Source organism: Telmatherina bonti (genome assembly GCF_933228915.1).
Source record: "Telmatherina bonti genome assembly, chromosome: 16".
NCBI lineage: Eukaryota > Metazoa > Chordata > Actinopteri > Atheriniformes > Telmatherinidae > Telmatherina > Telmatherina bonti.
Window position 1 is genome coordinate 37,923,767 of NC_136614.1, and position 21,459 is coordinate 37,945,225.

At 49.9% G+C, this 21,459-nt stretch overlaps 2 protein-coding genes across 2 annotated transcripts in view; both read left to right on the plus strand.

Moving 5' to 3' along the window:
* Positions 1-21,459, plus strand: part of LOC306767481 (midasin-like) — a 206,627-nt gene that overhangs the window by 113,013 nt on the left and 72,155 nt on the right.
* Positions 1-21,459, plus strand: part of LOC306767597 (midasin-like) — a gene marked incomplete at its 3' end in the record, with an annotated part of 63,196 nt that overhangs the window by 7,812 nt on the left and 33,925 nt on the right. The window contains exons 9-20 of the mRNA XM_079255672.1: positions 3,807-3,945; positions 4,046-4,178; positions 4,271-4,401; positions 7,836-7,974; positions 9,240-9,354; positions 9,439-9,696; positions 9,770-9,967; positions 12,276-12,484; positions 19,576-19,698; positions 19,801-19,998; positions 20,175-20,282; positions 20,369-20,557. Coding sequence (XP_079111798.1) covers positions 3,807-3,945; positions 4,046-4,178; positions 4,271-4,401; positions 7,836-7,974; positions 9,240-9,354; positions 9,439-9,696; positions 9,770-9,967; positions 12,276-12,484; positions 19,576-19,698; positions 19,801-19,998; positions 20,175-20,282; positions 20,369-20,557 — 1,940 coding nt within the window. The remainder of the gene's footprint in view (positions 1-3,806; positions 3,946-4,045; positions 4,179-4,270; positions 4,402-7,835; positions 7,975-9,239; positions 9,355-9,438; positions 9,697-9,769; positions 9,968-12,275; positions 12,485-19,575; positions 19,699-19,800; positions 19,999-20,174; positions 20,283-20,368; positions 20,558-21,459) is intronic.

The window sequence follows — 21,459 nt, forward strand, 5'->3', positions numbered from 1 at the left end:
GGGAGCTATCACCTGCACAGAGCACTTCCATCTGAGGACCATTGGGACTTTATGCTGTACTGGACCCGGAAGGCTTCTTTAGGTTGTGGTCACCCAAGACCCTGAAAGATCCTGGTCTCTATTGATACTCATTCAATTTAGTGCATTTTATTTATACAATAACGAATCACAACAAAGTCATGAAAAGGTTTTTACAGAATGGTGGGTTGATGGTGTGGTGAGATGGTGCCAGCTGGTCCAGCCCACTGTCTACCTGCCCTGTTTACCTTGCTGCTTGTTGCTACACTGCTCTGCATACCAAGCAAAGGTATCTGGATTGCTGTGTGATCCATCGGCTCTTGTCAGAAAGTCTTTGTAAGTTTTAGAGAGTGTCCCACTCTATCACAGCTCTTATTGATCTTAATCAAGCTAATGGTCTTCCTCGGTCCGTAGGTCTTCCTCGGTCTGTAGGTCTTCCTCGGTCTGTAGGTCTTCCTTGCTCTGTAGTTCTTCCTCGGTCTGTAGTTCTTCCTCGGTCTGTGAGGTGTCCTTCCTCGGTCCGTAGGTCTTCCTTGGTCCGTAGGTCTTCCTCGGTCCGTAGGTCTTCCTTGGTCCGTAGGTCTTCCTTGGTCTGTAGGTCTTCCTCGGTCTGTAGGTCTTCCTTGCTCTGTAGTTCTTCCTCGGTCTGTAGTTCTTCCTCGGTCTGTGAGGTGTCTTCCTCGGTCTGTAGGTCTTCCTTGGTCTGTGAGGTCTTCCTCGGTCCGTAGGTCTTCCTTGGTCCGTAGGTCTTCCTCGGTCTGTAGGTCTTCCTCGGTCCGTAGGTCTTCCTTGGTCTGTGAGGTCTTCCTCGGTCCTGTAGTTCTTCCTCGGTCCGTAGGTCCTTCCTCGGTCTGTAGGTCTTCCTCGGTCCGTAGGTCTTCCTTGGTCTGTAGGTCTTCCTTGGTCTGTAGTTCTTCCTCGGTCTGTAGGTCTTCCTTGGTCTGTAGGTCTTCCTCGGTCTGTAGTTCTTCCTCGGTCTGTGAGGTGTCTTCCTCGGTCTGTAGGTCTTCCTTGGTCTGTGAGGTCTTCCTCGGTCCGTAGGTCTTCCTTGGTCCGTAGGTCTTCCTCGGTCTGTAGGTCTTCCTCGGTCCGTAGGTCTTCCTTGGTCTGTAGGTCTTCCTCGGTCTGTAGGTCTTCCTTGCTCTGTAGTTCTTCCTCGGTCTGTAGTTCTTCCTCGGTCTGTGAGGTGTCTTCCTCGGTCTGTAGGTCTTCCTTGGTCTGTGAGGTCTTCCTCGGTCCGTAGGTCTTCCTTGGTCCGTAGGTCTTCCTCGTCTGTAGGTCTTCCTCGGTCCGTAGGTCTTCCTTGGTCTGTAGGTCTTCCTCGGTCTGTAGTTCTTCCTCGGTCCGTAGGGTCTTCCTCGGTCTGTAGGTCTTCCTCGGTCTGTAGGTCTTCCTCGGGTCCGTAGGTCTTCCTTGGTCTGTAGGTCTTCCTTGGTCTGTAGGTCTTCCTCGGTCTGTAGGTCTTCCTCGGTCTGTAGGTCTTCCTCGGTCCGTAGGTCTTCCTCGGTCTGTAGGTCTTCCCGTCAGAGGTTCCGTCCGAGTCTTCCTCGGTCCGTAGGTCTTCCTTGGTCTGTAGTTCTTCCTCGGTCTGTGAGGTGTCTTCCTCGGTCTGTAGGTCTTCCTTGGTCTGTGAGGTCTTCCTCGGTCCGTAGGTCTTCCTTGGTCCGTAGGTCTTCCTCGGTCTGTAGGTCTTCCTCGGTCCGTAGGTCTTCCTTGGTCTGTAGGTCTTCCTTGGTCTGTAGTTCTTCCTCGGTCCGTAGGTCTTCCTCGGTCTGTAGTTCTTCCTCGGTCTGTGAGGTGTCTTCCTCGGTCTGTAGGTCTTCCTTGGTCTGTGAGGTCTTCCTCGGTCCGTAGGTCTTTCCTTGGTCCGTAGGTCTTCCTCGGTCTGTAAGGTCTTCCTCGGTCCGTAGGTCTTCCTTGGTCTGTAGGTCTTCCTCGGTCTGTAGGTCTTCCTTGCTCTGTAGTTCTTCCTCGGTCTGTGAGGTGTCTTCCTCGGTCCGTAGGTCTTCCTTGGTCTGTGAGGTCTTCCTCGGTCCGTAGGTCTTCCTTGGTCCGTAGGTCTTCCTCGGTCTGTAGGTCTTCCTCGGTCCGTAGGTCTTCCTTGGTCTGTAGGTCTTCCTCGGTCTGTAGTTCTTCCTCGGTCCGTAGGGTCTTCCTCGGTCCCGTAGGTCTTCCTCGGTCCGTAGGTCTTCCTCGGTCCGTAGGTCTTCCTTGGTCTGTAGTTCTTCCTCGGTCTGTAGGTCTTCCTTGGTCTGTAGGTCTTCCTCGGTCTGTAGTTCTTCCTCGGTCTGTGAGGTGTCTTCCTCGGTCTGTAGGTCTTCCTTGGTCTGTGAGGTCTTCCTCGGTCCGTAGGTCTTCCTTGGTCCGTAGGTCTTCCTCGGTCTGTAGGTCTTCCTCGGTCCGTAGGTCTTCCTTGGTCCTGTAGGTCTTCCTCGGTCTGTAGGTCTTCCTTGCTCTGTAGTTCTTCCTCGGTCTGTAGTTCTTCCTCGGTCTGTGAGGTGTCTTCCTCGGTCTGTAGGGTCTTCCTTGGTCTGTGAGGTCTTCCTCGGGTCCGTAGGTCTTCCTCGGTCTGTAGGTCTTCCTCGGTCCGTAGGTCTTCCTTGGTCTGTAGGTCTTCCTCGGTCCTGTAGTTCTTCCTCGGTCCGTAGGTCTTCCTCGGTCTGGTAGGTCTTCCTCGGTCCGTAGGGTCTTCCTTGGTCTGTAGGTCTTCCTTGGTCTGTGAGGTCTTCCTCGGTCCGTAGGTCTTCCTTGGTCCGTAGGTCTTCCTCGGTCTGTAGGTCTTCCTCGGTCCGTAGGTCTTCCTCGGTCCGTAGGTCTTCCTTGGTCTGTAGGTCTTCCTCGGTCTGTAGGTCTTCCTTGCTCTGTAGTTCTTCCTCGGTCTGTGAGGTGTCTTCCTCGGTCTGTAGGTCTTCCTTGGTCTGTGAGGTCTTCCTCGGTCCGTAGGTCTTCCTTGGTCCGTAGGTCTTCCTCGGTCTGTAGGTCTTCCTCGGTCCGTAGGTCTTCCTCGGTCTGTAGGTCTTCCTCGGTCCGTAGGTCTTCCTCGGTCTGTAGGTCTTCCTCGGTCCGTAGGTCTTCCTCGGTCCGTAGGTCTTCCTTGGTCCGTAGGTCTTCCTCGGTCTGTAGGTCTTCCTCGGTCCGTAGGTCTTCCTTGGTCTTTAGTTCTTCCTCGGTCCGTAGGTCAATCAGTCTGGACTGAAAACACATGCTTTTATCTTTGGCCTTTAACTTAAGTTGACTTTTTTTTTTTACATTCCCGTCTGCTTTTTATTACTGTTTTACACTTTGTATTGTTTTGTTTTTTTCCCCGAATATTTTTATTGATTTTCAAGTAATTTACATACAAAGAAAACAACAACTATAACAACACTCCTCACATTCACACATACCCATAGCATGCACCTTTTATGCAGACCATATTAGGTGATGACATCATATCTCTACCTCCGGGTTCAATAAAGTTCAGGTGTTTAATGTAAAATAAATACCTCAATTATTAACTTTCTATTGTATTAATATTATAAAACATCTTCGGTTTTTAGTTTTCTATTTTTTTTATCCTATTTGTGATCATTTTATTTGTATACTTTGTTCTCTAAAGCTATTCGGTCAGCAGGGTTTTTTTTTTAAATGCGCCATATGAATAAATAGTAATTTATTGCATTTAAACGGATCCATATAAATCCATATAAATCCAGTTTAAACTGAAACTCAAATGAAGAACTTCATTGGAGTTGAACATCTGCCTGTGACTCTGCACCAGTTCCATTGGAGTGTGTTGTGATTGGCAGGTCTCCAGGTTGACAGCATCGCCGGTGTACCAGAGGAGTTCCGTCATGTGGTGTGGACACACGACATGCGGAGGCTGGCTGTACTGGTTGGTCGGGCTCTGCGATTTGGAGAGTCGGTCCTGCTTGTTGGAGACACGGGGTGAGAGTCGGATGTGACGAAGTCTTTGCTTTAAATTTACAGAAAACGTTGTCTTCTTTCTGCACGTTTTTAATACCTTTTCTATGTCTTACACATCCAGATGTGGAAAAACAACCATCTGCCAGCTGTTTGCTGCGTTGGCTGGACGTAAGTTCTTTTCAGTCAACTGCCATCTGCACATGGAGACGTCTGACTTCCTGGGAGGCCTGAGACCCGTCAGACACACTGGACAGGTTCTGATGAAGCACTGCTGATGCTGCCCAATCCCATGAACCTTACACCTGCAGGAGATCCCCTGAGACATTCACCTGTTCTGTTTTTGTAGACTGATGGAGAGGATGGCCGACTGTTTGAGTGGCATGATGGTCCACTGGTGCTGGCCATGAAGGAGGGAGGAGTCTTCCTCATGGATGAGATTTCCCTGGCAGACGACTCAGTGCTGGAGAGACTCAACAGGTATAAACACCTCGTCATCCCCACTGGAACAGATTCTGGGCTGATGTAGACCACATCAGGCTGCAGAGAGCTGCTGTCATGGTTACAGTTATCTCCTTCTGATGAACAGATAGGTTGGTTTAGTACTGGGTGGGAGAACGGGTTAGTGTGGTGACAAATCTCACAACTGGTCTCCACATCTGATCATGTTGGATGCTCAAGTTTCCTGAGTGGATCGCGCTTGTGTCGTTCACCTGACACGAACTGGTTAATGTCTCATGCTTCACATCCTGTCCAGATGTTTCAAACCTCAGCTCTGACCTGCAGGTGATGTTCTCCAACAGCTGCTTTCACAGAGATTGTTCATTTCATTAAATGCGGGAATGAAGCCGGGAGCAAAGCCAGTAATGATTCCGGAGAACAATTCCAATGACAACACCTGGAACAATGACGGGAACCACACCTGGAACATTGACGGGAACCACACCTGGAACAATGACGGGAACCACACCTGGAACAATGACGGGAACCACACCGGGAACATTGACGGGAACCACACCTGGAACAATGATGGGAACCACACCTGGAACAATGACGGGAACCACACCTGGAACAATGACGGGAACCACACCTGGAACATTGACGGGAACCACACCTGGAACATTGACGGGAACCACACCTGGAACAATGACGGGAACCACACCGGGAACAATGACGGGAACCACACCTGGAACAATGACGGGAACCACACCTGGAACATTGACGGGAACCAGACCTGGAACATTGACGGGAACCACACCGGGAACATTGACGGGAACCGCACCTGGAACAATGACGGGAACCGCACCTGGAACAATGACGGGAACCACAACGGGAACATTGACGGGAACCACACCTGGAACAATGACGGGAACCACACCTGGAACAATGACGGGAACCACACCGGGAACAATGACGGGAACCACACCTGGAACAATGACGGGAACCACACCGGGAACAATGACGGGAACCGCACCGGGAACAATGACGGGAACCACACCTGGAACATTGACGGGAACCAGACCTGGAACATTGACGGGAACCAGACCTGGAACAATGACGGGAACCACACCTGGAACAATGACGGGAACCACACCGGGAACAATGATGGGAACCAGACCTGGAACAATGACGGGAACCAGACCTGGAACATTGACGGGAACCAGACCTGGAACAATGACGGGAACCAGACCTGGAACAATGACGGGAACCACACCTGGAACAATGACGGGAACCACACCGGGAACAATGATGGGAACCACACCGGCAACAATGACGGGAACCAGACCTGGAACAATGACGGGAACCACACCGGGAACAATGACGGGAACCACACCTGGAACAATGATGGGAACCACACCTGGAACAATGACGGTAACCACACCGGGAACAATGACGGGAACCACACCTGGAACAATGACGGGAACCACACCTGGAACAATGACTGGAACCGCACCGGGAACAATGACGGGAACCACACCTGGAACAATGACGGGAACCGCACCGGGAACAATGACGGGAACCACAACGGGAACATTGACGGGAACCACAACGGGAACATTGACGGGAACCACACCTGGAACAATGACGGGAACCACACCTGGAACAATGACGGGAACCACACCGGGAACAATGGCAGGAACCACACCGGGAACAATGACGGGAACCACACCTGGAACAATGACGGGAACCGCACCGGGAACAATGACGGGAACCGCACCGGGAACAATGACGGGAACCACAACGGGAACATTGACGGGAACCACAACGGGAACATTGACGGGAACCAGACCTGGAACATTGACGGGAACCAGACCTGGAACAATGACGGGAACCAGACCTGGAACAATGACGGGAACCACACCGGGAACAATGACGGGAACCACACCGGGAACAATGACGGGAACCACACCGGGAACAATGACGGGAACCACACCTGGAACAATGACAGGAACCACACCGGGAACAATGACGGGAACCACACCTGGAACAATGACGGGAACCACACCGGGAACAATGACAGGAACCACACCGGGAACAATGACGGGAACCACACCTGGAACAATGACGGGAACCACACCGGGAACAATGACGGGAACCACACCTGGAACAATGACGGTAACCACACCGGGAACAATGACGGGAACCACACCGGGAACAATGACGGGAACCAGACCTGGAACAATGACGGGAACCGCACCTGGAACAATGACGGGAACCGCACCGGGAACAATGACGGGAACCGCACCTGGAACAATGACGGTAACCACACCGGCAACAATGACGGGAACCGCACCGGGAACAATGACGGGAACCGCACCTGGAACAATGACGGGAACCGCACCGGGAACAATGACGGGAACCGCACCTGGAACAATGACGGGAACCGCACCTGGAACAATGACGGGAACCGCACCTGGAACAATGACGGGAACCGCACCGGGAACAATGACGGGAACCACACCTGGAACAATGACGGGAACCGCACCGGGAACAATGACGGGAACCGCACCTGGAACAATGACGGGAACCACACCTGGAACAATGACGGGAACCACACCTGGAACAATGACGGGAACCACACCGGGAACAATGACGGGAACCACACCTGGAACAATGACGGTAACCACACCGGGAACAATGACGGGAACCACACCGGGAACAATGACGGGAACCAGACCTGGAACAATGACGGGAACCGCACCGGGAACAATGACGGGAACCACACCTGGAACAATGACGGTAACCACACCGGCAACAATGACGGGAACCGCACCGGGAACAATGATGGGAACCGCACCTGGAACAATGACGGGAACCGCACCGGGAACAATGACGGGAACCGCACCGGGAACAATGACGGGAACCACACCTGGAACAATGACGGGAACCACACCGGGAACAATGACGGGAACCGCACCTGGAACATTGACGGGAACCACACCTGGAACAATGACGGGAACCACACCGGGAACAATGACGGGAACCACACCTGGAACATTGACGGGAACCACACCTGGAACAATCACGGGAACCACACCGGGAACAATGACGGGAACCACACCTGGAACAATGACGGTACCAACCCTGCAACAATGGACCTCGACATGGACTCTGAATGCATCTCAGCGCCAGTGAGCTGTTCGCAGCCTCAACATGGACTCTGAATGCTTCTTGGTTTTCTGACCTGCCACACTTGAAGTCCTGTTTACAAGGGTTAAGGTGTTTGCAGGAACCCTAAGCAGACCAGACTCTGGTCCTGCTAGCAAGCGGACTGCATCACCACATGGTGTGCAGGAAGAACAGCTAACATACAGGAACACATGCAGTTCTCAGCTGACTTCAGGGTTAGTAAGTTATGAACACCCTTGCCCCCCCACCATGGCTGAATTATTTCTGGGTGGGTTTGTTGACAGTGTGGTGGAGACGGAGAAGACCCTGGTCCTGGCGGAGAAGGGCAGCGGGGACGATGACCACGTGGAGCAGATCAGACCTGCGGCAGCTTTCCGTCTGGTCGCCACCATGAACCCTGGAGGAGACTTTGGCAAGAAGGAGGTGAGTAACTGTCTGTCAGAGGAAAGCAGGATGATAACCTAGCAGAGGAGTAGCATGTCCTGCCTGGCGTAACCATCATTAGCTTCTATCTAGATAAAAATAAAGACAGTCACGACAAAATCTCATTCAACAGATTTGAATGGACTTCATTGTAAAGTAAGGAAAATAAAGCACTGGGCTTAAGAAAACTAAAATAAAGGTTTTTCTTCGCTTCGTGGCATCAACTACAGACAACTACAGCTCACTTGATATGCTCTCTTCTCCAGACATCTGGAAACCCTGCAGATGTGGGTGAAAATCCCAGTATGAAGCTTAAATCCCTTCTCTTCCTCATTCTGATGCTGGGTTTGAACCTCAGTGTGTCTACATGCTTCCCTGTGATTGGCTGGGGTGATATTAGAGCTGATGAAGTGCTTCGTGTTTCCTGGCATGTTTCTCTGCTGAAGGACAAATGAAGAACTGTACTGCAATCCAACTGTTTTAAAGGGGTGCTATTGTGGTATTTGGAGTTTTCTGAGCTTTCTTCAGTGTTACAGTGTTGAATCCTCATCAGACATGTGAACGACACTGTTTTTTATCACCTAAACGCATATCTGAGTTTGAGTTTGAGTTCCAGCACGCTCTCCGCTCGGTTTCCATGGCGACGAAAAATGCGTGGTTTTAGAGAGTTTTTTCTACGTGGAAATCCTTGTGACGTCCCGGGGGATAAGGTTGGGTGATTGGTTACCTTCTACTGGTTAACAAGGGCATGTACAAATACATCAGGCGGGTGGAAAACGTGGGATAAAGTTATTTCCAACGATGGCTGGTGAGTTTACCAAAGAGAGACATCCTGCTGCATTCGTTGCTGTGGGTTGCTGTTTTCCACTTCGTTTTCAGGCTCTGATTCAGGTTCCAACATGTAGGGCTGGATGCTATGTGTTGACATTGTAGTTTGTTTTCTTATTGAGTTCATATGAGCCTAATCCTTCTGTTTATGAGATGTTACAATGACGGTGAAAGCAGGTGCGGTGCGCGCTCCCGATGTAGTGCAGTGGCGGGAGGCGGGGCTTAATGCGGAAGAGTCTCAATCCACTCGTTTTGCCCGCAGGCTGATCTGACAGCCTACGGAGAGGGTCGGTCTGAAGTAAATAAAGCCATTTGTGACAATAACTCCATCAATCCCAGCCCTTCTGGGCTCAGAAATAAAAATAAATTAGCCTGAAATGCAGAGAATAGTTCCACTTTAAAGAGTCTGACTTGTCTTTTTGTGTGGTGGTGGGCAGCTGTCTCCTGCTCTAAGGAACCGTTTCACAGAGATCTGGTGTCCTCAGAGCAACAGTCGCACTGACCTGCTTCAGATTATCCAACACAACCTGCGTCCTGGCCTTTCCCTGGATGGTGAGATGACTGACTCGGTCATGTCCTGATGCCATTGGTAAGCAGAGATGTAGCTTTACCCCCGTCTCTCTGAATGCAACGCAGGTGGTGATGTCGCAGAGCTGATGCTGGACTTTCTGGAGTGGCTGACCCAGCAGGACTTTGGACGCCGCTGCATCCTCAGTGTCAGAGATGTCCTGTCGTGGGTTAACTTCCTGAATGTGGTGTGTGAGCGTGATGATGACGACTTCATGACAATGGGAGCGCTAGAAGACGAAGAAGCAGAGTGGGACCTCAGGCTGGACACTGTGACGGCCTTTATTCACGCGGCATGCTTGGTTTACATAGACGGCATTGGCTCAGGTGAACAGGTTGCTCTTCACTGAGCTTTGCACTCAAATGAGACATTTGCCAACTCCTTGCTTTTTCCTTGCAGGAACTACGGCGGCTTGTGCCGACAGTGCTCTCAGAGCACGTGGGATGTGCCTCAACTTCCTGCACCAGAGGCTGAGCAAGATGACCAAGCTGGATGAGGAGATGCTGGATGCTCTGAGAGTCTATGACTGCAGTCTGCCTCGTGAGCCACAGTGGGGAGAGGACTTCTTTGGTATCGACCCTTTCTACATTGCATTAGGTATGGAAGTATGAACCGTATGATGTTCAAACGTGACAAAGCAGCACCTTAACCACTGTTTCCTGCTCGGGCAAATTGGCTCAAAGACTGCAGGAAAAAAAAATGTTGTGTTCCTCAATCTGAGTCCTGATCACAAATGTTTCCTGGTCTTACTAACATCTCATGATGACAAATTTTATTATTTGCTTGTTTATATCTTTTATTTGAATACAGCTGCATGGTGAAAGCAAAACAGTGTGCTTGGTTTAACTTTATTCAGAACAGTACCCGTACTTATTTTAAAATACACTGACATTTTTAATCAGTCTGTTGTAACAAGTCCGTCAAAGTCCTCATCTTCTCTGTCTAAATTGAACAACTGGACAATTTTGCCATCAAGCATACCGGGTTCTCTCTCTTTGTTGTCAGTCAGTGTCGTTGCTGGGTGGATGTTCAGCAATGATACGGCTTTTGCGAAAGCTCGGACAACAATCGATGGCGATACGTTAGGCCAGGCATCCACAATCCACTCTCATATGGTAGCGTAACTGGTCCAACGCTGCCTCCAAGTCCGCTGCTGTCCAGCAGTGTCCCGAGGCTGAGAAACTGACACTATACAACTTTTACACCCGGGACGTGTTGTGACATTTTGCTTCACGGTATAATTGAGGAACTGGCTGTTTTGAACTCGCAACGTCACTTATTCAGTAAAGAAACAAGAAGATTAAAAGAGAGAAAGAGACAAAACAAGAGTCATCATGAGATTGTCTTCTGCTGGCTGGAGAGAGCTAACAGGTCAGGTTGGATGCAAGATGGGGGCTGAACAAGCCGTCCATAGGGGGGAACGTGACAAGTGTGTGTCTTTAAGATCAACTAAATAGTTGGAATTAAACAAAGGTGGAAAGTACAGCTCTGTGTCATCTGCATAGCATTGAAATGGATTTTATGCTTCTGGAAAATATTGCCAAGGCTGATGAAATAGGTAATGAAGAGAAGGAGACTTAGAACAGAGCCTTGAGGGACACCTGCAGTGAGAGAAGATGAGTGGGAGGACAAAGGTTTGAGGTGAATAAACCGAGTAAGGACAGAGAGATATAATTTAAACCAACTGGTAGTGTCAAAGACCACGCTCGTATCAAGATTGGTGAAGATGGGGAGAAGACCAGAATCTGCTGACATGAACAGGTCATTGGTGATTTTAAAGAGTCCAGGCTCAGTGCTAGGAAGGGGGGTGGCAACCAGACTAGAATTGTTGATAGATTGTTATGGGATATGTGAGTGTGAAGTTATGAATCAAACACTTTCTCCAGGATTTTGGAGAGAATGGGCAGGTTGGAAATGGATTCAAGGTTTTCAAAGTTAAGGGATCTGAACCAGGATTATTTAATATTTGTGGAATGATGGTGGGGGGATAGCAGTGGACTTGTATAGAGTCTTGGAGTTACCAGCATGGGAGCATATGAGAGAAGAGTAATATATTTTTTTGGTTTGTGAGATACAGAAACCAAAAAGCCAAAGTTGTCAAAGCAGGAATCAAAGTCAGAGGTTAGAGGATGCTAAGTGTTGTCCATGTGAATATTAAACTTACCCAACAACATTATATGAGGTGAAAGAAAGGATAAATATGAAAGGAAGTAGTAAAGTCAGTTATAAATTCACTGTTGTAGGGCCAGGAAGTTTGCAAAAAGTGGATTCTAAAGTGTTGAAACAAACAAAACTTTCCAGTTTTTTGTGATGACTCGCCATAAAACCACTGCCATGACCAGAGCCACAAGGTTGGGAGATGGAAACAAACCCAGGTGGCGTGGCCGCGTTGAGTTGAGAGAAAGTCATACTTGCAGCCAATGGGGAGATGCTGGTTAAGATGACCTTTACTCGTCAGGGTTAATGTTTGACAGACCGAAAATGAGAAAGATGGATTCAGATCTGGCGGGTATGTTCAGTTAACTCACTGGTTGGCCCAGTTGGTGTTGAGCGGAGGGCGATGGAAAGAAGACCAGGATTCATGATTTTATGCACTTGGAGTTGTCCTAGTTGAAGGAGTGGTGAGATCCCTAGTTGGGATGTATGTCTGTGAGGGCGGACGAGCGCTGTCCCAGTGGAGGCAAAGTTCTCTTAGTGGAATAACTGGCAGGCAGGAATGCAGTCGCAGGATCTCCAGCTGAGTACTGGAGGAGACTGGATGCAAGCTGCAGCAGGTAGGACGAAAAGACAGTCCAGACAGCAGACATACATTTGTGTGACCGGTTAGAAGCAGAGTTGCGCAGCCAGTCCTAAAGTTGTCCTGCTGGCACCTCTAGAACCTAACTGGGTGGGTCTGTCTGTCCAGGGCCTCAGACAGATGGCCGTAACCTGCCGGACTACGCTATTGCAGCAGGCACCACTGCCATGAATGCCCAGAGGCTTCTGCGAGCTCTGAAGCTGCAGAGGCCGGTGCTGCTGGAAGGATCACCTGGCGTGGGGAAGACCAGTCTGGTAGCAGCGCTGGCCAAAGCTTCGGGGAACCATCTGGTCAGAATCAACCTGTCAGAACAGACGGTAAGGATTTTGTTTCCTGTAAGGCTTCGTACTGAAATGCTCTAAAGATGTAGTAGCTCTGACTTGCTGTCTTTATTTTATTTTTTTTATTTATTAAATATAATAAATAAATAAATAAATAATTAAATACAAACTCTTCTCAAATAGATATTAGCTGTCAAATTTAGGTCTTTTTGTCAGAGGATTTCACGCCGGTTCAGAGGGTACAATAGATTTTTCTGCATATTTTTGACTCTCTCAAGACTTACGATGAATGGGCATCATATGGCAACAGAAGACTTGTTTACTGCAGGGATCAACTGATTAAACTCTCCCAAATCAGGATTATCAGCAAAACAACACATCAAATCCCAATGGATTTGAAAAGAAACAGAAGAGGATGCAGAACAGAGTGAGGCAGAGGAGAAAACGATTTAGCCCATTTCTTCCAACTGTCGTCATGGGTAATGTGAGATCGTTAGCTAACAAAACGGACGAGCTGGATATGCTAACAAGGTCTCAGAAAGAATACAGAGAGTGCAGTATTATGTGCTTCACCGAGACATGGCTGCATGAACACATCCCTGACTGTAATGTGTCTGTACCGGGCTTTAAAACGGTCCGTGCAGACCGCAGTAGACAACACAGCGGAAAGCTAAAGGGTGGTGGAATTGCAGTGCTGGTTAACCAGCGTTGGTGTCATCCTGGACATGTTACTGTCAAGGAGAAGATATGCACAAGGGACATGGAACTGTTAGCTGTGAGCTTCCGTCCATATTATTTACCCAGAGAGTTTACCTGTGTTATTCTGGTAGCGGTTTATATAATACCTGGTACCGCACCAGACACAGCCTGTGATGTCATCAGCTCCGTCGTTGCTCGGCTACAAACACAGCATCCAAACTCATTCATGGCGATCTCTGGAGACTTCAACAACGTCTCCCTCTCTGCAACTCTACCAACATTCCAGCAGTTTGTCAGCTGCTCCATCAGAGAAAATAAGATGTTGGACTTATTTTATGCAAATATGAATAATGGATCCAGTTCTGCCCTGCCTCCTTTAGGAAGATCTGACCATAATCTGGTTCTTCTCACCTCCACCTACAAGCCCATCGTTCAGCAGCAACCAGTCATCACAAAGACTATCAAAATCTGGTCTGCTGAAGCTGAAGATGCTCTTAGAGGAGGCTTTGAGGCTACAGACTGGAACGTCCTCTGTGAACCTCATGGAGACGACATCAACTGAGTTAGACAGATTACCGTATTTTGCGAGCCACAAGGGTTAGGGTTAGGGTTAGGGTTAGGCTAATACTAACCCACCGCATTATAAGGCGCAGCTTCAACTACAGAGTCTATTTTCATATATTGTCATACATAAGGCGCACTGCATTATTGGGTGGATGCTTAAATGAAAGTAAAACGAAAGTAAAACAAAGTAATGAAAGCAAAGCAAAACAATACACACACATTTTTATTCAATCTATTGTAACAAATCTGTCAAAGTCCTCATCTTCTATGTCAGAATTGAACAGATGGCGAATTTTGCCATCAAGCATAACGGGTTCTCTCTTTGTTATCAGAGTCAGTGTAGTTGCTGGGTTCAGCAATGATACTGGCCTTTGCAAAAGCTCGGACAACAATTGATGGAGATATGTTAGAGCTGGCATCCACAATCCACTCACATATGGTGGCGTAACTCGCCCGATGCTAACCCTAACCCTCCCAGTCTTTGTTAAGCTGTGTTCGCTGTCTCTCTTCCATGACTCCCATGATGCTCACAACTAAGTGTTGTATTTGCGTTTACACCAATGTCCAATGGTTGTAGTTCTTTTGTTGGGATCTCCCAGGATGACAAGCTCAGAATTCATTTGCTTTACTTGATTTGTCACAGTAGCAGTGATAAGGGCACGCATGGAGTAGCAGATCAACAGAGACGGTGATGCGTGGAAAAAAAAACATCCAGTCTCTTTACATATATCCCTCCCAGCCACTCTTTCATTTTCTCTTCATATTACGCTCCTATGATGGCAGGAACTAGTCCTCCAGTCAGTCAAGCAGAGCGCTTATTAAAATCGCAAAACAACATTTTTACAGATTTTGGGATTCAGCGCACAGATAAGGCGCACTAGGTTAAAAGGCACACCGCAGATTTTTGCAAAAAATAGTGGCTTTTAAGTGCGCCTTATGGCCCGCAAAATACGGTGCATAAAATAAAAGTCAGACTGATGGAGATCTGGACAGAGCTAATGAGCTGAACAATGTTCTTCAGTAGGTTCAGTTCACCCCTACGTCCAGCCCAACAGACCACACACCCTCCATAAGCCCACAACTTCCCTGTCACACGGTTCTAATCTGTCATCCCGTAGCTCAGTCATTGACCAGAACACAGCTTCATCTCCCCCCATGTCAGGACATCCTGACAAAGCTGCAGGCCCAGATGGTGTCAGTCCCAGAGTTCTCAAGACCTGCTTCAATCTTTAGGTTATTTACATAACTACGGGTCTCTGAGTAATATGAGTGAGATGTCTCACTATGGAATGCAACGTGCAACGCTCAGAAACATTAATCTATTTACGCCAATCCTGATTGGTTCTTGAAAGTGTCTGTCCGCATCAGGTAGTGCCACCTACCTTAAATCGCTCATACGGACAGCACCGCCTAATTCAAGATAAGCACTCCTCACTTTCCCAAGCGAGAACGGTTATTTGGTGAGACATCTTCTCATATTTCTCAGAGAAACAGGGTTATGTAAATAACCTAAAGTTCTCTTTCATAATATTTCGCTTGATGTCTCACTATAGGATGTGGTAGCTCCCATATTGCCAGACAAGCTTTTCGAACATCCACCAACCCACAGGAAAGAGTCCTCACAACATCAAAACCACCCGTGCTCTGCACGGGGCAGACATCCTACCTATAAAAATGGGAAAAAGTGAGAGGTGAGGACCAACTCGCTACAGCACAGATGTCCTGAACAGAAACTGCCCTGAATAAGGCCCACAATGCGGCCAAGCTCCAAGTCAAATGGTCTGACTTTTATAAGCCAGCGATCGTGGGACAGGCGCTGCTTTGTGACTGGTTTTCCCTTATGAGGGTTAGCCCAGGACATGAAAAATTGATTGCTCCTCCTGAAACTCTTAGTCTTATCCAAGTAAGTGCGCAGTGCACGAACGGGACATAATGACATGTGTTCCACAACCTTCAAGTGTAAAGTCTATTCCCCAGAAACTGGTGCTCCCCTGGACAACAGGTCCGCGCCTGTGTTCAGAGCTCCCGCTACATGCGTCGCTCTCAAGGAGAGAAAACGGCCACAGCTCCAGAGGATCGGTATGCGTGTGTGTAGCTGATAGGGGAGTAATGATCCTTGGCGGTTGATGTACTCCACTGTTGTTGTGTTGTTCGTCCTGACCAGGACATGATGTCCCACCAGGGACAGGAGAAAATGTTTTAGGGAGAGAAACACTGCCAAAAGCTCCAGAAAATTGATGAGAGACTTTTCAAGGTCCACACTCCACAGCCCCCTCACAGGCTTGCCTTTGTAAATTCCACCCCAGCCTGTAAGGCTTGTGCCCACATTTATCACCTTCCTGGACAGAACTAAACCCATAGTCACTCCTTGGATCTGGAAGGATGGACCTTGTCAGTGGCACAGAGTCCTGACGCATGACGGAGTGACCAGCACTCTCCATGCGCCATGTCTTACGTGTCCAGCCCACACCCAAAGCTGAAAATCAATACTATGGAGGCAGCCAAGCTGGACTACAAGAATGGCCGAAACCATCAGAAAACATAATCTGACCTGAACAGATCTGTCTATACGAAAAAGCGCGAGGCATGCCCTGAAAGCTCTCACCTGCTCCACCGAGAGTTGTGAAAGTCACAGAGTCCAGGGATAATCCCAGAAAGATTATACTCTGCGGTGGAGACAGTAGGCTCTTTTCCATGTTTAACCTGAAGTGAATCTGTGTGTGTGCCCTGGCTTCCTGCTCTGATTGTGCCAAAAGCAGCCAATTGTCCAGATAAGGGGCCAAGCAGATGCCTCGCCACCTGAGCAGGGCTATCGCTGCTTTCGTGCACCGCACGAACACAGGTGGGCTCAAAGCCAGGCCGAAAGGGAGCACCTGGTATTTGTAACGGATCCCCTACAGGGTAAATCTCAGGAACCTTCGGTGGGGAGAATAGATTGGGATGTGGAAATATGCGTCTTATAGATCAGCCGAGGTGAACCAGTTGTTCTGTCGAACAAGGCGCAGCAGTGATGCATGTGTAAAAGCATCCTGAATTTGTATTCCTGAGCCTGAGCCTGAGCCTATGTGCAAGGTTGAGCGGTTCCGGCTAGATATAGTTGGACTCACCTCGACGCATGGCTTGGGCTCTGGAACCAGAACCCTCGAGAGGGGCTGGACCTTCTTCCACTCTGGAGTTGCTCATGGTGAGAGGCGCCGAGCAGGTGTGGGCATTCTCATCAGCCCCCAGCTTGGTGCCTGCACGTTGGGGTTTACCCCGGTGGATGAAAGGGTAGTTTCCCTCCGCCTTCGGGTGGGGGGACGGGTCCTGACTGTTGTCTGTGCTTATGCACCGAACAGCAGTTCAGAGTACCCACCCTTTCTGGGGTCCTTGGAGGGAGTGCTGGAGGGTGCTCCTTCTGGGGACTCCATTATTCTGCTTGGGGACCAACACCATGTTCCAACATAAGAGTGTCCATATGTACACCTGGCATCAGGATTCCCTGGGCCGCAGTTTGATGATCGATTTTGTAGTCGTATCGTCGGACCTGCGGCCACATGCCTTGGACACTTGGGTGAAGAGGGGGCGGAGCATCAACTGATCACTACCTGGTGGTGGGTTGGGTTAGATGGTGGGGGAGGAAGCCGGTCAGATCTGGCAGGCCCAAACGTGTTGTGAGGGTCTGCTGGGAACGTCTGGCTGAGTCCCTCGTCAGAGTGAGCTTCAACTCCCACCTTCAGCAGAACTTCGAACATGTCCCGAGTGAGGCGGGGGACATTGAGTCCGAATGGGCTGTGTTCCATGCCTCTATTGCTGAGGCAACCAGTCGGAGCTGTCAGCATTACCTGGCGGTAATCCCAGGACTCGTTGGTGGACACCAGCAGTGAGGGATGCCGTCAAGCTGAAGAAGGAGTCCTATCGGGCCTTCTTGGCCTGTGGGACTCTGGAGGCAGCTGATGGGTACCGACAGGCCAAGTGGCATGCGGCTTCGGCTGTCGCCGAGGCAAAATCTCGGACATGGGAGGAGTTCGGCGAGGCCATGGAGAAAGACTTCCGGACGGCTTCGAGGAGATTCTGGTCCACCATCCGGCGGCTCAGGAGGGGGAAGCAGTGCTCCATCAACACTGTGTACAGTGGAGGTGGGGAGCTGCTGACCTCAACTCGGGACGTTGTGGGTCGGTGGAGGGAGTACTTGGAAGACCTCCTCAATCCTACCAACACGTCTTCTTATGAAGCAGAGCTGATGGACTCAGGGGTGGACTCTCCTATCTCTGGGGCTGAAGTCGCTGAGGTGGTCAAAAAGCTCCTTGGCGGCAAGGCCCCGGGGGTGGAGGAGATCCGCCCGGAGTTCCTTAAGGCTCTGGATGCTGTGGGGCTGTCCTGGCTGACACGCCTCTGCAGCATCGCGTGGACATCGGGGGCAGTACCGCTGGATTGGCAGACTGGGGTGGTGGTCCCCCTTTTTAAGAAGGGGGACAGGAGGGTGTGTTCCAATTACAGGGGAATCACACTCCTCAGCCTCCCTGGTAAGGTCTATTCAGGGGTCCTGGAGAGGAGGGTCCGCCGGATAGTCGAATCTCGGATTGAGGAGGAGCAGTGTGGTTTTCGTCCTGGTTGCGGAACAGTGGACCAGCTCTATACCCTCTTTGGGGTCCTGGAGGGGGCATGGGAGTTTGCCCAACCAGTCTACAGGTGCTTTGTGGACATGGAGAAGGCGTTCGACGGTGTCCCCCGGGGGCTCCTGTGGGGGGTACTCCGGGAGTATGGGGTTCTGGACCCCCTTGTATGAGCTATCTGGTCCCTGTACGACAGGTGTCAGAGCTTGGTCCGCATTGCCGGTAGTAAGTCAGATTTGTTTCCAGTGAGGGTTGGACTCCACCAAGGCTGCCCTTTATCACCGATTCTGTTCATAACTTATGGACAGAATTTCTAGGTGCAGCCGAGGTGTTGAGGGAATCCGGCTTGGTGGCCTCAGGATTGGGTCTCTGCTTTTTGCAGATGACGTGGTCCTGTTGGCTTCATCTGGTCATGATCTCCAGCTCTCACTTGAGCGATTTGCGGCCGAGTGTGAAGCGGCTGGGATGAGAATCAGCACCTCCAAATCTGAGACCATGGTCCTCAGCTGGAATAGGGTAGATTGCCCTCTCCGGGTCGGGAGTCAGGTCCTGCCTCAGGTGGAGGAGTTTAAATATCTCGGGGTCTTGTTCACGAGCGAGGGAAGGATGAAGCGCGGGATCGACAGACGGATTGGTGCGGCGTCTGCAGTAATGCGGACTCTGCGCCGGTCTGTCGTGGTGAAGAAAGAGCTGAGCCAGAAGGCAAAGCTCTCGATTTACCAGTCGATCTACGTTCCTACCCTCACCTATGGTCATGAGCTGTGGGTCGTGACCGAAAGAACGAGATCTCGTATCCAGGCGGAACCTATAGTCTTTGCTTAAAACACAAGTTTCAAATTTTTATAATAAACCAACATGTTGTAATGTAAGAAGTCTCACCTTTTCACTACAAAACTGTGTTATAACAGTAAGTTTCACGTTTTTACAATAAACTATCACGTTATAGCTTGGCAAGCCTTTTTTTTTTTTTAAAGAAGGAAAAACTCACTCTGCAGCAGAAATGTGTGTGTTGCGCTTGAGTAGGAAAAGATACCATGATGCAGTTTCATCGGTAGCGGATGTTGTTTTGACGTATCCCGATTCCTTTACTTTTGGCCGGATTGGTAAGAATTGCCGTGTATTGCTGGCCAATGTCCACAGAAGATGATGGTGAAGATGACGACTCTAGTGATGATGCTGCTCATGATTATTCTGATGATGATAGTGAAGATGATGATTGTGATGGTAATGATTGTGGTGAAGATGATGATGAGGCTGCTCTTTCCGCAGGATGTAACTGACTTGTTTGGGACGGATCTCCCGGTGGAGGGGGGGAAGGGCGGGGAGTTTGCATGGCGTGACGGCCCTCTTTTGGCTGCTCTGAAGGCAGGACACTGGATTGTTCTGGATGAGGTGGGAACTTTCTTCTGCTCCAGTTTGGAGCTGGTTTTCTTAGCAGAGAAGAAGTATTTTGGTTTGTTAGTGTGTGTGTGTAAGATGTGTGCTGTGTTGCAGCTGAACCTGGCCTCCCAGTCGGTGTTGGAAGGTCTGAACGCCTGCTTTGATCACAGAGCAGAGGTCTACATTCCTGAGCTGGGCCTGAGCTTCCAGGTCCAGCAGGACAAGACCAGGATTTTTGGATGCCAGAACCCATTCACTCAGGGTGGTGGGCGGAAGGGATTGCCCAAGTCCTTCCTCAACAGGTTTACTCAGGTGAGAAACGGCCCAATTTGATGCAGGTTTTATATTTTCACCTACATGCATCAAAGTGACTTTTCTCCTGCATCTCTGCACTGTCTGACTCCAGGAACTTACTAGTGAATAAAGTCAGAAAAGATCCTCTGATTTGTTCTGTTCTTGTCCTTGAAAGTCTAAGTCTCTGTCTGCAGGTTTTCGTGGACCAGCTGACGAGTAAGGACATGGAGTTCATTGGTGACGCCATGTTTCCCAGCATCGACAAGCACGTTATTACAAAGATGGTGGAGTTTAGTAACCAGGTAGGTTTTCACATAGACCTGGACTGATGTCCTCTTACAGGCTCAAAATGTAGCACTGCTCAGCTCTGCTTGTGTTTCCCCATCAGCTGGTCCAGCAGGTGTGTGTGGAGAGGCGGTGGGCTCAGAAAGGAAGTCCCTGGGAATTTAACCTGCGAGACTTGTTCCGCTGGTGTCAGCTGATGCAGAATGACCAGTCTCCTGGATTTTTCAACCCAGGCCAGCATGTTGCCTTGGTTTATGCTGACAGGATGAGAAGCGAGGCTGATAAAGCCCAGGTAAACCCTTCCACCAACCTGTCCGTGACTCTATCACATACATAACACTAAATCCCTTCAAACATTTCCTAAGAAGTCAATCTCATATCCATCCATCCATCCATCCATCCATCTTCATCTTCTGCCGCTTATCCGGGGTCGGGTCGCGGGGGCAGCAGCCTAAGCAGGGAAGCCCAGACTTCCATCTCTCCAGCCACATTTGCCAACTCTGCGGGGGGGATCTCAAGGTGTTCCCAGGCCAGCCGAGAGATATAATCCCTCCAGCGTGTCCTGGGTCTTCCCCGGGGTCTCCTCCCAAAGGGAGGGAACACCTCACCAGGGAGGTCCAGGAGGCATCCTGACCAGATGTCCGAGCCACCTCAACTGGTTCCGCCTGGATACGAGATCTCGTTCTTTCGGTCACGACCCACAGCTCATGACCATAGGTGAGGGTAGGAACGTAGATCGACTGGTAAATCGAGAGCTTCGCCTTCTGGCTCAGCTCCTTCTTCACCACGACAGACCGGCGCAGAGTCCGCATTACTGCAGATGCCGCACCAATCTGTCTGTCCATCTCGCGCTCCATCCTTCCCTCACTTGTGAACAAGACCCCGAGATATTTAAACTCCTCCACCTGAGGCAGGACCTGACTCCCGACCCGGAGAGAGCAATCCACCCTATTCCGGCTGAGGACCATGGTCTCAGATTTGGAGGTGCTGATTCTCATCCCAGCCGCTTCACACTCGGCCGCAAATCGCTCAAGTGAGAGCTGGAGATCATGACCAGATGAAGCCAACAGGACCATGTCATCTGCAAAAAGCAGGGACCCAATCCTGAGGCCACCAAGCCGGATTCCCTCAACACCTCGGCTGCACCTAGAAATTCTGTCCATAAGTTATGAACAGAATCGGTGATAAAGGGCA